Source organism: Hemitrygon akajei, chromosome 5 (assembly GCF_048418815.1).
Source record: "Hemitrygon akajei chromosome 5, sHemAka1.3, whole genome shotgun sequence".
Classification (NCBI taxonomy): Eukaryota; Metazoa; Chordata; class Chondrichthyes; order Myliobatiformes; family Dasyatidae; genus Hemitrygon; species Hemitrygon akajei.
The window spans coordinates 164,055,691-164,071,560 of NC_133128.1; the positions used below are offsets into that span (position 1 = coordinate 164,055,691).

General features: G+C 41.1%; 1 protein-coding gene across 4 annotated transcripts in view; it reads left to right on the top strand.

Annotated features, from left to right (window-relative positions):
• The first annotated feature begins 1,597 nt into the window (after positions 1-1,597).
• Positions 1,598-15,870, top strand: part of nckap1 (NCK-associated protein 1) — a 162,624-nt gene continuing 148,351 nt past the window's right edge. For 2 of the 4 annotated variants that reach the window (XM_073047054.1, XM_073047055.1), the window contains exon 1: positions 1,598-1,912. In XM_073047054.1, the coding sequence (XP_072903155.1) occupies positions 1,808-1,912 (105 nt within the window). In that variant the 5' untranslated portion in view covers positions 1,598-1,807. The remainder of the gene's footprint in view (positions 1,913-15,870) is intronic. The other 2 variants (XM_073047056.1, XM_073047057.1) reach the window with 1 other exon arrangement.

Consider the following 15,870-nt stretch of genomic DNA (forward strand, 5'->3'; position numbering starts at 1 on the left):
TATCTCTTAATACTCATTCCAATAATTTACCTACTACTGACGTCAAATCTACCGGCCTATAATTTCCCAGATTACTCTTAGAGCCTTTTTTAAACAACAGAGCAACATGAGCTATCCTCCAATCCTCCAGCACCTCACCCGTAGATACCGATATTTTAAATATATCTGCCAGGGCCCCTGCAATTTCAACACTAGTCTCCTTCAAAGTCCGAGGGAATACCCTGTCAGGTCCTGGGGATTTCTCTACTCTGATTTGCCTGAAGACAGCAAACTCCTCCTCCTCTTCAATCTGTATAGGTTCCATGACCTCACTACTTGTTTGCCTTGTTTCCATAGACTTCTTGCCAGTTTCCTTAGTAAATACAGATGCAAAAAAACCCATTTAAGATCTCCTGAATTTCTTCTGGTTCCATACATAGCCAGCCACTCTGATCTTCAAGAGGACCAATTTTATCCCTTACTATCCTTTTGCTCTTAATATACCTGCAGAAGCTCTTAGGATTATCTTACATTTTGACTACCAAAGCAACCTCATGTCTTCTTTTAGCCCTCCTGATGTCTTTCTTGTATTTTTTTTTCACTTTTTATACTCATCAAGTACCTTATTTGCTCCGTTTCCTATACATGTCATACATCTCTCTCTTCTTCTTTATCAGATTTCCAATATTCGTAGAGAACCAAGGTTCCTTATTCTTATTCACTTTGTCTTTAATCCTGACAGAAACATACAAACTCTGCACTCTCAAAATTTCTCCTTTGAAGGCCTCCCACTTACCAATCACGTCCTTGCCAGAGAACAACCTGTCCCACTCCACGCTTTTTAGATCCTTTCTCATTTCTTCAAATTTGACCTTTTTCCAGTTTAGCACCTCAACTGGAGGACCAGATCTATCTATCCAAGTAGAAACTAATAGCGTTATGATCACTAGACCCAAAGTGTTCCCCTGCACACACTTCCATCACACCCTCAGACTGTGTTGGTCATTGATGCAAATGATGCATTTCAGTGAATGTTTCAATGTAAATGTGACAAATAAAGCTCGTCTTTCTTTTATTTCTTTCATGCTTCTGTCGTCATTCATCCCCTTCTACTTACATCTGTTCCAGCCAGATGGGGTGTGATCAACAAACCTTTGGCGCTATCTTTCAGCCACCACACTCTGAGTCATTCAATTTCACTCGGTCTCCAATTGATCACTGGCATTCCTTTTGTTAACATCTCTGCAATTTTAAAGATTTCAGATTGAACCTCATCAAACTGAAGCATTAACTTTGTTTCTTCCTCCGCAGATATTCTCTATCTGCTTAGTATTTCTGGCATTTTTTTTTGATTTTTGGAATGGGACTGGCTGCATCAGATGGGCTGAATAGCCTCTCGCGATTCTTTTAAGAATGCATGATGAGGTGGAGGATGGCTGCATATCATCAGTCATGTGTTTAAAATGGTTCACGCTGACTCACGACGATCTCCACTCTGCTTCGTGCGGAGAAGCTCAAGGGCAACGTCCCGGGCGCGAGTGGCCGCGGCGGCGGCGGCGGCTGGTGGGAGGGACGCGAGTCAGCCGGGGACTGGGGGGCGCTGGTGAGTGCCGGTCACGTGGGGGCACCACGGCACGGGAGGAAGAGCCTCGGTCTGGGCCAGGTCCACCACCTAGAGAAGGAGCTGACGGCGAGGGCGGGGCGCGCTGCTGCTCTGCGTCGATGGAGGATTTGCCCTCTCATTAGCTTCGGCCCGTGATCGAAAACCACTCTTCTTTTCTGGGCTGGGGGGGGAGAAAAAGGCGGCCAGCCGACGTGACTTCGCACCATGTCCCGCGCCGTGATGTCGAGCCAGCAGAAGATCGCAGAGAAGCTGACAATCCTGAACGACAGGGGGATTGGTATGCTGACCCGAATTTATAACATCAAAAAGGTGGGTGCTGCTGCCAGGGACGAGGAGAAGGTGCTCCTGGCCAGGCACAGGATGACCAACCGGCCTGTACTTCCCATCTGACCATTCTTGCTCTATTTTTCCGTCCAAATTTATCCCTTGTCTATATAATACATGATGGTTCCCAGTGCCCGGCCTGCAGTGATTCCAAACTGACGCCTTGTGCACAAAACCAGTGGAGGATTATTTGAGTTTAAATTCCGGCTTCTTTTTGTATGTGTGTGTCAATGCATCACAGAGTAATGCCTGTTTATTTTCTTTTCCGCAGTGTAATAAGGTAGAAGAGTTGGCCTTCGTCTTGGGAGACGTTTGTGCCTGTTGAATTAGGTGTAAATTTTGACCCACCGATATTTTACGCTGTTAATTTTTTCAATACGACCACTTTCAATTGAAGTCAGCAATGTCCAGTGAGATCAGGAACACTACATAAATATTGCGATCGTCAGAAATTGACAGTATTTTTATTTTCCACGGAAAGGTGTTTACCAAATATGCATTTGAAAATCGCGAATAGTTCATTAAGTTGCGAAGATGTGTTTTATGATCATGCAGTTGTAGTTTGAAAATGGTGTAATAATTTGCGATTCATCGTTTGGTTTTGCTGTGTTATTTAACGATATTATTAGGAACAGGTGAATTTTAATAATCAGTGCCCTGTTAAATTTAATTCGGTCATGTAAAACTGAACTAGATCAGTAAGCCCTTAGAAATCAAAGGAACCCCATTGAGGTGGTTTTTTTGGCCGGATGTGTGGCTTCTGATTGCGTTTCATAGAGGAAGTAGTAGAAAATCGCACACGCTCTTAAGACAACTGCTTCGTGGGAATATGTGTCCATATTTTTAAGTAAGCGATTTGCCTAACGCGGATCGGCACAATCCCCCAACTGGATGAGGTTTATTTGCTGATGCCCCAACAGAGGAAAAAATAGGATGCTAATACATCTATACAGTATTTTTTGACGTAATACACTCATGTACATTATACATGAAGGTGTCACTCACTGATGGTTTTAATCTGCAAGGGATTGTTATTAGATTATGTTAAATGGATTTGGTGCAGTGTTAATTTTTAAATCTAGCTAAATTGAATGCGCGCATTGACATTGTAACTTTTTAGAAGTGCCTAAATTTCGAATTTCTATTTATATAATTGTATGCAAGATAGTACCAAACAAAGCACAAAAAAATTATTTTGAAGTAATGGGAGTTTAAGCAGAAAATTGTATATTATAAATGCATTTATCAAAAGACTTGTTCTCAGTTCTGCACCTTGCATGGATTTGTTTGTTTTCATTGCATTGAAATTCTAATATAGACGCGAAGTGGTGTTGTAGTTTAAGTTTTTTTTAACGTCTGTTGTGCACTTCTAGGATTGAATTGCATAACTAAAATAAGCAAAGCTTAGAGTTTCTTCAAATTTTTAATCACTTCAAAAACATCACAAAATGTCCAGGTTTTACTTGCCCTTCTCATAGTTTATTTGCTATTTTGTACAGGGTTGCAATAACTTCAAGTTGTCAATTATAATTTTAAAAAAATATAGAAAGTCTGTGCTGGATCATGATAAATACGAAAATTGTCAGAATATTGTTAGAACGCTTTACATTTTGTGAAACTGCATGCGTACATAAATTTGACCTTGAGTGCACATTCTTTGTATTAGTGCAAATTTCTTAGACTACCGTACTGATTTCTTAAAGTTCTGGATCAGGACAAACTGCTCAGTCACTTTAAGCTGTATTGTTTTAAGGAATAATTATGTTTACAGTTTTATTTTTTATATATAGTGTGTGTATGTGTACAGTGGTGTTAGAAAGTTTGTGAACCCTTTAGAATTTTCTGCTTCTGCATAAATATGACTTAGAATGTGATCAGATCTCCATGTCCTACAACTAAATAAAGAGAACCCAATCAAATAAATGACACAAAAATATATACTTGTTCATTTACTTATTGAGAAAAATGATCCAATTTTACATGTATTTGCTGGAAAAAGTATGTGAACCTTTGCTTTCAATAACTGATGTGACACTTCCCCCCCCCCCCACCCCACCCCACCCCACCCTCTTGTATAGCAATAACTTCAACCAAATGTTTCTGGTAACTGTTGATCACTCTTGCACGTTGGCTTGGAGGAATTGTAGACCATTTCTCCCATACAGAACTGATTCAGTTCATCAATATTTCTGGGGTACCTTGCATGAATTGCCCTCTTCAAGTCATGCCACAGCATCTCAATTGGGTTAAGATCTTGTCTCTGACTTGGCCATTTCAAAACATATATTTTCTTCTTTTCAAACCATTCTGTTGTTCATTTACTCTTGTGTTTCAGATCATTGTCTTGTTCTATTAATCTTCAGGTGACAGACCACTACCCTGACATTCTCCTGTAAAATATCTTGATACAACTTTGAATTAATTCTTCCCTTAACGATTGCAAGCTGTCCAGGCCCTGAGGCAGCAAAGCAGCCCCAAGCTATGATGCTCGTTCTTCCATACTTCACAGTTGGGATGAGGTTTTCATGTTGGTGTGCAGTGCCTTTTTTCCTCCAGTGTGCATTTCTGCCAAAAAAAGTTCAACTTTTATCTCATCTGTACACAGAATATTATCCCAGAACCATTGTAGAACACCCAGGTGGTTTTTGCAAACTTGAGACGTGCAGCAATTTTTTTTTGGAGGGCAGTGGTTTCATCTGTGGTGCCTTTCAAGAGCACCAATCTTGTTCATTGCATCTCTTATAGTAGGTACATAAGCAGAGACTTTAGCAAGTTCTAGAAATTTCTGTACGACTTTTGCTGTTACCCTTGGGTTCCTTTTCACCTCCTTCAGCACTGCACACTGTACTCTTGGTGTGATTTTTGCAGGACACCTACTCTGAGGGAGAGGTAGCAACACTACTGAATTTCCTCCATTTGTAGACACTTTATCTTACTGTGGACTGATGAACACTCAGGTCTTTGGAAATGCTTTTGTAGCCTTTACCAGTTTCATACACCTCTACAATTCTTATTCCAAGGTCCTCTAAAAATAGTTTTGATTGAGGAGTGGTGCACATAACAAGATCTTTCTTGAGAAGAGCAGGCTCTGTCAATACCCTGACATTGTGTGTCTTTTTTTAAAGGGCAGGGCACCTCTACAACCCACACCTCCATTTTCAACTCATCAATTGGAACACCTGGCTTCAAATAGCTTTTCTCCCCTGATTTGTTTAATGTGTATAGTGAAACAATATTACAAAAGTAAGAGACATCTTGGGAATCAAAGTTGGCTGTGAAAACATCAATAATTTGAGATATGTAGATGACACTGTGTTATTTGCAAGTACAGAGGAAGAACTATGAAACTTAATTGATATAGTTGTTGAAGAAAGTGCAAAAATGGGTCTATCTATCAATTGCAAAACGACAGAATGTATGGTGATTTCCAATAGGAAGGAGAATCCTATCTGTAGGATGAGAATAAATGGGGAAGACACAAAACAAGTACAGAACTTTTGCTACTTAGGAAGCAGGGTGATATCAGATGGCAGGTGCGATATGGACATCAAAAGAAGAATAGGGATGGTAAAAGACACCTTTACGAGAATGAAGAGAATACTGACCAACACTAAACTAGACATGACAACCTGCCTCAGAGTACTGAAATGTTACATTTATCCAGTTATGTTATATGGATCAGAATGTTGGACAATAGTAACATGAGGAAACGAATTGAAGCAGCAGAGATGTGGTTTTTGGGGAGGATGCAAAAAATATCATGGATGAAACGAATATCTAACGATGTCATGAACAGAGCAAGCACAAAAAGAGAAATAATGTATGAGATCATGAAAAGGCAACGTAACTTCATTGGACATGTGATTAGGAAAGAGGAGTTAGAATGCACGGTAATTATGGGAAAGATTGAAGGGAAGAAAGCAAAAGGAAGGCAAAGACAAATGATGGAGACAGTAGCCAGAGAACTAACTGGAAGTGAATACCAATAAATTGATCCACTTGACCTGAAACAAGAGTGTGTGGGCCATGGGAGTCAAAGCTCAAACTGGGCATGGCACCTGATGATGATAAGTAGACATTACCCACGTGTTCAGGGCTTTCTTCATTGTGTCAGTAGTTTCCTCTCAGTTTTCATGACTATCAGTCATACAGTTCTGGAGACTCAGGAAAACCATCAGATTCAGATGTAAAAGAATTCTTCACTGCTATTTCCGTAACAATTTTGTTTTACCACTTTGGATTATGAGCCCAGAGCTGAACCCCCGAACCTGGAGGACTGGTGGAACACTCTTAGTCTGCCCTCTACCCTTTGACCTGTTTGGCATGGGTGACCAAGAACAAAAGCATAATGCCCTGACTTCAGCCAACATAGCTCTCTGGGTCATTGGGGCACGCAAACCTCCAAACCATGACAAGGTTGTGGTCGTCCTAATTGGATGGTACACATTCCGCATCATCTCTTATCTTAAAAAGAGACCCAAAAATAGTGAGGTAGTGTTCATGGGTTGGCTCATTGTCATTCAGAAATCTGTTGTTGGGAGGGAAAGAAGCTGTTCCTAAAACATTGTGTGTCTTCAGGCTCTTGTACCTTCTCTCTCATGGCAATCATTGTAAGAAGGTATGTCCTGGGTGAAGGGGGCATGAAATTCTAAGTAAATTTATTATCAAAGTACATATGTCTCCATATACAATCCTGAGATTCATTTTTTGGTGGGCATACTCAATATATCTGCAATGCCCTGGTTCACATCTTTACTGTGATGCTGTAGGTATTTTATTTAGCAGCTCTGTAAGAGCAGTTTGTTCTACAATCAGCCTGTTTGGGTTATTGTTGAAGATGAGGGATGATGTGGAATGTATGCAATCTAATCAGTGGGATGTTTTTCTTGGTGAAGGACAATAAGGTTGGTCTTGGGCTTTTGTTCGAGATGAGATGAAGAGAGATGCTGGGGAGACTGGCGGTAGCATACGATCCAGTGGGAAACCTGTTTGTTTGAGATGGATTGCAAGTGATGATCAGAAGGTGGTGTGGGCTTTCACGCTGACTGATGACCCAGTGTGTGAGTGACAGAGAAGTTCAAGATGAGCTCCAACTTGTGGTCATTTGACTGTTTAATTAGAGTGGGCCTTTTTCTTTTTGTTATTCTTTATTAACCTTTCAGTTAAGATCCACAAATATCATTCCTTTAATCATTTGCAGTGTACTGTCTGTTATTTCGTGGCATTAATTTGTAACAGGGTAGCAAATGACAGAGCATCTACACAAAGGGAGATTTGGGGTGGGATCTGGTGTGCCTCAATCTCTAACGTTTGGCGGGGCCGGAAGTTGTCTTCCCTGGACTTGCACAGCCCAGGAAACTGGAGTATTTCATATCCATATAGAATAATAACCATAACAGAATCAATGAAAGACCACACCAGCATGGGTATTCAAACTGTGCAAAAAAACAAGAAACAGTGTAAATACAAAAATAAAGAAATATTAATAATCAACAATTATCAAGAGCATGAGATAGAGTTCTTGAAAGTGAGTCCACAGATTATCGAAAATTTCAGTGCTGAGGCAGGTGAAGTTATCCCTTTGGTTCAAGAGCCTGATGATTGAGGAGTCCAGATGTTCCAGGATTGAGTGAAGATCCAATAAGATGGCATCTCCTTTGGGCCTGTAGTTCTTATAAGTAAATTGGAATGGATGCAAGTCACTTCTCAGGCAGAAGTTGATATGTTTCAGCACCAACCTCTCAAAACATTTCATCACTATGGATGTAAGTGCTCCTGGACAATAGTCATAGAGGCAGGTCACTACGCTTTTCTTGGGCACCGGTACAATTGAAACCTGCTTGAAGCAGGTAGGTACCTCGGACTGCTGAAGTGAGAGATTAAAGATCTCTGAATGCTCCAGCCAGTTGATCAGCATAGGTCTTTAGTACTTGGCTTAGTAGCCCATCTGGGCCTGATGCTTTTTGTGGGTTCACCTTTCTGAAGGCTGCTTGCACATCGGCTCGGAGACAGAAATCACAGGATCATCAGGGGCTGTGGGAGTTAGTGATAGTTCCTCCATAATGATGGATGCCACCATTTTGAGGTGTCAATATTTGAAAATGCTTTCATTTTCAAGCTGAGGTTGCAACCTTCTGCAGCTATTTCCGATCTTGTACAGTGGTCAGACTGAAGTTGAGTGCGAAGTTGTTACAACACTGAATAGTATAGTGCAGAAAGCCAAGCTTTGAATGTATTCGGTGAAACATCAGGAAAGTGTTCATTGAAACTGGAACCAGGAGGTAATACAGAAGAATAAGCATTAGGAAAAAGCTGAGGAAGAGATGGATATCTGTAGCCTGAATTACATAATAATATAGCAATGTTTCCAGGGTTGTTTTTCAATATATAAACAATGTTTATTTCGAACATAAAAGCATTCTGCTTCATATATTAGCTGATTGCAATTCTCATCCTTGTTTTCAGCTCGAAATTGAGCATGTTTTAAAATGGCAATACATACTTGGACCAATGATTCAGTATATTTTCAAGTTAAAATGAAGATACTACTTATGCTTCTACTAATTTTAACAAACTGTACTGCAAGTCTTTAGTAATTATGCAGACACAAAGATAGCTGTTCTGGCTGGTCATCTCTAATGCAATCCCATGCCCTCGGGCTCGTAATGCTGCTGTCTGCCTTTTATCTTCAAATTGTTATTTTAGTATATTCTGTCTCTTTCACAAACAGTGCTTGATTGTCATTTTTCACATGTGCCATAAGATCATCCTCAGTGGTGTGCATTCTACAATTGTGTCTTCCTGACCGCACACTTTTTTCCAAGCATCTCGTGCACTGTTCTGAACCGTTTTGTTTGATTTGCATGTACTGTAGGTTTCATATGATGTATTTATGTGGATTTTTCCAAGAGCTTCTGTGTGCGGCATTCTTTTGTGGGTATTGTTTTCTAGTTTTGGGTTACTTATTCTTCATATCTTGTTTTTCTGGCAATCAAGCAATTTGATAAATACTGATTTTGTTTTTCCTCTTCTTCTTTAAACATTAAAGTGGCTCATGATTTATGTTCCTGCTAATTTTAACAATTGCTGGTGTAATGATGCTAAACTTGAGAGCCAATATTATGAAGTTAGCTTACCCAAATCAGTGTTGATTGCTTAAAGGGCAGCAACATTGTGAGTGTTGTAGATATTGTTAGATCCTTTGAAGCTTATTTGATCTGGCGTCACTTTAAAGAATGACATGATGTTTTGGAGATCTGATTCCAAAGATTTCCAGTGCTTTGTTGCAAGAGGAGGTGGAGAAGTGGGATCCTTTATCCAGAATTAGCATGTGCCCTCAAGATGATGATGAATGGAGGAAAGGCTCAAGAACCTTAAGTAAGGCTATTTTTAATGACTTTGCACACGATCAAAGTCCACAAATACATATTCAAATGCACTCTGTGCATCATGAACATCGAACATTTTTCAGTGTACCACCCTTGGAGCTTGTTCCCCAGTGGTCTATAATTGACTGTTTATCATTCCATCTTACACAGTGAACTCCATCATAATCAACATAAACTGTCGATACCTAGTATTGCAGTACCAGCATAAGCTGCCCAGGATCTAGAATATCATGTTTAAACTGCTGCCATCCTGCAGTGTATCTTGGCCAATCAGCAGTATGTTATCCCAACTGAGCATGAGAATTTCTGAAGTGAAGTAAGTTGTCTCTGGAGCACAAACTTGCTATCCAGTGAAATAATTCATGATTCGACCATTGGCTCTCCATTGGTATTTTGTCTGTCGCTTTTCAATTTGCTACCATAGACTGCTCTTGCCTGTGCAAAGTAGAATGGCCTGTTGCTGGTCTGTTCAATTCCAGGACTGTTGAAGATTGTCCACTGAAGCCACCATACATTTTCTACCATGTATTGTATTAGTTTTCCGTTTAATACATAGTCTTCTGGCCCATAATGCTGTTGTCTGACTTGTATCTTCTAATTGTGCACTTGAGGCATTGGGTTTTCATTACAAAGCTGATACTTCTCTATCTACTTCCCTGCCAGCCCACCAGGGATAGAATCCCCCTGGTCCTCACCTATCACCCTACCAGCCTACAGATCCAATGTATAATCCTCTGTAACTTCCGCCGCCACCTACGGGATTCCACCACCAGACACATCTTCCCCTCCCCCCCACTCTCGGCTTTCCGCGGGGATTGCTCCCTACACAACTCCCTTGTCCATTCATCCCCCCCATCCCTCCCCACCGACCTCCCTCCACGCACTTATCCCTGCAAATGGAAGAAGTGCTACACCTGCCCCCACACTTCTTCCCTCACCACCATCCTAGGCCCCAGACAGTCCTTTCAGGTGAGGCACCACTTCACCTGCGAGTCAACTGGATTGAGGTACTGTATCCGGTGCTCCCGATGCGGCCATTTATACATTGGGGAGACCCGCCGCAGACTGGGAGACCATTTCGCCGAACACCGGCGCTCAGTCTTCCAGCAGTGGCAGGATCTCCCTGTGGCCACACACTTCAATTCCACAGACCACTCCCACTCCGATATGTCTGTCCATGGCCTCCTCTACCGTCAAGATGAGGCCACACGTAGGTCGATGGAGCAACACCTTATCTCCCGCCTAGGTAGCCTCCTACCTGCCGGCATGAACATTCAACTCACAGACCTCCGTTGATACCCCTGCCCCCCCCCCCCCCCCCTTACCCCATCCCTATCTATAATTTTAGTCTGGTTCTCTTTCTCTCTCATTTTCCCCCTCGCTATAATCTCCCCCCAGCCCTACCTTTCTTTCTCTTTTATTTCCCATAATTCTCCACCTTCCCCCTAGGCTATTTCCCTTCAGCCTATCACCTCCCAGCTCTCTACTTCATCCCTCCCCCCACTTCTTATCCCCCCTCGACCATCCCATGTTACTTCACTCCTGATGAAGGGTTTCGGCCCGAAACGTCATCACTACCTCCTCTCATAAACGCTGTCTGGCCTGCTGAGTTCTGCCAGCATTTTGTGTTTTTATTTATTTCCAACATCTACAGATTCACTGGTGTTGCCTTCTCTATGGTCTGTTTTGATTCATGAAGCTGTATTAAAGTGTTAGGTTTCTCTTGGCTTTTATTTTTTATTGTTGTATAAGCCATATGGGCAACAACAAAAAGAAGGATGAATGTTGAATTGAGGTTGGAGCAATTGCTGGTATCTCAGCTGGGTCAGAAAACCATTGTCTGGGTTAATCCCTCTTGATCAATTATTTACCAAAGTGGTCACCAAATGTTGAAGTTGTTTAGAAGATTGGCACAAATCTTTTACATGGTTTTGAGCATTACAGTGTTCTTTCAAAACAGTCCTGCAGAGGAAATATTTAAGCTCAATTTTCAAGATCCAAGATAGCGGCGTGACGCAGCTTGCAGTGGCCACTCCGGAACTGATTGTTATTTGTGAAGTGGGGTGCCGTGTGCAATCATAATCGATTGAAAACGGACGTGGAAGCACGGAGAAACATTGGGAAATTCCAGGAAGACCTTCTTCGTTGCTGCTGCTGCTGTGAGGTCCAGGACTCTGCTGGGAAGAACAGGCCCCCAGTCCTCGGGGTCGCGTTGCTGATGGCCGTTGGCGGGGTCGTCTTAATACGCTCGGCAGAGGATGGTGCTCGGAGAAGCTGTGCCGGAGGGGATGGTCGTTGACTCGGAGGTTCGACGGACTCGGGTCACTTTCGGTGTGTGCTGCGTATGCGAGGCTGGTTTCGACGGAGCTTGCATTGTATGCTGCGTCTGTGAGGCTAAGTCGGGTGGCGCCTTGGAAGTCCATAGCTGGGATACTCCCTTCTGCCGCCGGTGTGGGATGGCGAGTCTTTCGGGACCCTGGGGACTTGTGGAAACTGTGATGATTTCTTTTGAACTTACAATCCTTTAACATCTTGGACTATTTTTACTGTGCCCATAGTCTGTTTTATATCAATTATGCTATTGTTTGTACTGTTGTAACTATATGTTGTAATTATGTGGTTTTGTGCAGGTCTTGTAGCTTTAGTTTTTGGTCTTGTTTTTGTCTGGTGGATTTGGAGCTCCTTTCCGGGGAACGCGCTAGATGGTAGCGTGATATTAATACGCAGCAGCCTCTCCGGACTCTGGATTGGGGATTGCCAAACGTTACGTGGATTTTCTGGTGTAGTCTGTTTTGTCATATGCTTTTGTGATATCATTCTGGGGGAACGTCGTTTCATTTTTTAACTGCATTGCATTTGTGGTTTCTAAATGACAATAAACTGAATCTGAATCTAATCCTATCTTTAATTGAATTTAGTATAGCAGCATAACTATGTTATGGATTGCTCATTAGTCATGTAAGAAATTAACCCTTATCATTGATAGCTGTTCTTTGATATTTTGAAATGCTTTATTCAAAATAAATGCATATTAACTCTGGCCTGGATTGCAGACAATGTCCCTTGTCTTTGATAATGAACTGGTGGATTTTCAGGGAATGGAATTAGCTTCTTGTAATCTAGTATTTCTGAGTTAAAGTCAGAGCCTGGATATTGGCTTTCTGCACTGCAGGCAATGCTGTAATCATTGGGAAGCTGTGTGTTTGCTCAGCCTGGTGCTTTCTGGGAAGTGCGAATGGAATATCGTGAACACTGTTTAATTAGGGAACACTATGAGGTGGACAGAAAACTGTGTTGTGAATAGCTCTGGTATGGTGATCAGAAACTGACAGATATAGATACTACTGTCACTCCTGACTACTTGAGTTTGCATTTTTACTTGATGCTGGTGTAAGCTAACAGTGAGAATTTCTAAATGCACTGTCTTTCACATTGTTCTTTGAGTTTGAGTAGCAGAGTTATTCCTGAATGAGTGTGATCTATGTTTGAGACATTCTCTAGCAATTGTCCTCCTACACTTTCTTCTCATTTTGCTATCTCCAGGTGTTTCCCTGCTCTCTGTCCTCTGCTTATTGCTGTACACCATTACAGTGGAAATATTTATTAGTACATCTTGAAACACTGATATATATTAATCCCTTGAAACAAAGGCAGATTTGTTCAGAATTGTTTCATCAGCCTAGAAGCATCAGTCAACAAGGAGCAAGGTCACCACTCAGGCGCTGAGTGTCGGTAGCAGTAAAGAGAAGGTGAAATATGTATAGTTTGCTAAATACGTCAATGTATGACTGTATCATTCCATACCTTTGGCACGATTACATGTAAATCAGGAAGTGGTGATGGTGTAGGCAGGGCTGGGGAATAGTCTTGGTTTATTATTCTCTCGTACTGAGATACAGTGCAAAGCTTGTCTTGCATACTATTCATTCAGGTCATTACACAGTGCATTGAGGTAGAACAGAGTAAAACAATAACAATGCAGAATAAAGTGTAGCAGCTACAGAGTACGAACAATGCAGGTAAACAAGGTGTAAGGTCATAATGAGGTAGTTTTGAGGTCAAGAGTCCAACTTAATGTTCTGGAGGAAGTGTTTAATAATCAGAATCAGGTTTAATATCATTGACATATGTCATGAAATTTGTTCTGCAGCAGCGGTACATTGCAAAACATAATACAACTATAAATAGTAATAAATATATTTTAAAAAATTTAAATAATTAATGCAAATAGCAAAAAAAGGTTCATTGTCAATTCGGAAATCTGATGGTGGTGAGAAAGAAGCTATTCCTAAGATATTGAGTGTGTGTCTTCATGCTCCTGTGCCACCACCTTGATGGTAGCAATGAAAGAGGGCATGGCCTGAGTGATGTGGTCCATAATGATGGATGTTGCCTTTATGAGGCATTGCATTTTGAAGATATTCTTGATGCTGTGGAGGCTAGTGTCCATGATGGAGATGATTGAATCTGCAATTTTCTGCAGCTATTTTGGATCCTGTCAGTCGCTCCTCATATGATGGAAATGCAACCAGTTTGAATGCTCTCCATGGTACATCTGTAGAAGTTTGTAACTCTTTGGGTCTCCTCAAACATATGATAAAACATAGTCACTGTCAAGCCTTCTTTGTAATTGCATCATTATGTTGGGCCCAGGATAGATCTTCAGAGATATTGACACCCAGGAACTTGAAACTGTTCACCCTTCCTACAGCTGATCCCTTGATAAGGACTGGTGTGTATGCCTTTGATTTCCGACACTACTCAGCTGGTCGATCTTTTTCACTTTTGTCCACTTCGTCATCTGAGATTCTGCTAACAACGTTGTGTCATCAGTAAAATTCTAGATGGCGTTTAAGTATGCCAAGCCACACAGTTGTGGATGTAGAGAGAGAACAGTGGGCTAAGCATGCGTCGTTGATGTGTGCCTGTGTTAATTGTCAACAAGGAGATGTTATTTCCAATCCGCACTGGTGGTCTCCCAGTGAAAAATATCAAGGATCCAATTGCAGAGGTCAAATAAAAATGGGGTAGAAGCTATCCTTGAGTTTGGCGGCACATACTTTGTCTTTTCTTTCATTGGGCAGAAGAAACAAAAGAATGTCTGGGGTGAGTGGGATCCTTGATTATGCTGGCTGATTTACTGATGCAGGTTGAAGTACAGAGAGGGAGAGAGTCCATAGAGGGGATGCTGGTTTCTGTGATAGACTGAGTTGTATTCACAACTCTGCAGTTTCTTGCATTCGTGTGCAGAGCTGCTGCTGTACAAAGCTATAGATACAGTTAGAATAGAATCAGGCCATACAGTCATGATTGTACAGGGAGTAGAGTAGCGATCTGAGGATACAACTTTGTGGAGCACCAGTGTTTGGAATAATTAGCAGTCATGTTGTTGCCTATTTTTACTAATTTGCGGTCTTTTTGTCAGGAAATCAAAAATTCATTTGCAAAGGGAAGATGCTGACTCACAGGACCCAAAGTTTGGTGACAAGTTTGCTTAGAATTATAGTATTGAAGGCAGAGCTATAACAGAATGGTTATAATAGGAGTAATGAATGGATCTACAGGAGTCAATTTGCAACAAGCCATACTCCTGTACCATCTTGCAAAGTATCACATGGAATGAAGGAGAAAAGACCCTTCCAGTCAACATACAATCTTGGATTTTCTACGCCATGTGATTTCATTGAATGATTTCCACAGGGAAATGGATACGTAACCAAATATAGCTCTTATCAGGATATTGACATCAGTGTCCTTTAATTTGCTCCTGACATTGCTGTGCATTGCTAACCCAGACTTCAAGAGGGATGTCTGTTCGAAGGCTGTCATCCTTCGAACTTATCATACCTGATCCACTGTGAGATATGTAGCATAAATGAACATATGGATTTTGGTTGCTATTTTCCATTTGGTTCAGTACCCACAATATATGTATGGTGAGGTGTGATTTGGCACTATATAATTGAATAATGCGATCTTTCATGCAATGCACAACCTAAGCAGTTTTTTGTTTGAAAGGTTGCCCTTAATCATGAATGCTAATTATAGTTGGAGCTTTCCCAAAAGATCATTTTTTCTTGTGTAACAGGAAGAGAGAATTTCAGGGAGTGCTTCCTTTTCTAATTATTATTCGCCCTGCTAAATTGTTTAAAGGAGTGTCCTTTGGTTGTGAGATAAGCCAAATGGAAAGCTAACTTGTTCCAGGTTCTGTGCAGTTTTCCTTTTTGGACATGAGTTATTTTTGAGTAGGACATTATAAAGAAGTGACTCAGAATAAAGTGTAATTAAAATGTCAATAATACTGGAGAATTCTCATTTTACAAAGACATTCATGAGTTTCAGCAAAAATATTTCCATCGTTGAGATGAAATCTGTACTATTATGATACTTAAGATATTTTGAGGAAAGAGACTGGCACAATTTAATTTTTCTTTATAGTATTAAGCAACAAAGGACATCACTGGAATTCAGCTGTCTTAATGCTGAATAGTTCACCCATGTTTGTGTAGAAGTTAAAGAACACGCCTTATTAAGCAATAGACTCCAAATTAGTGT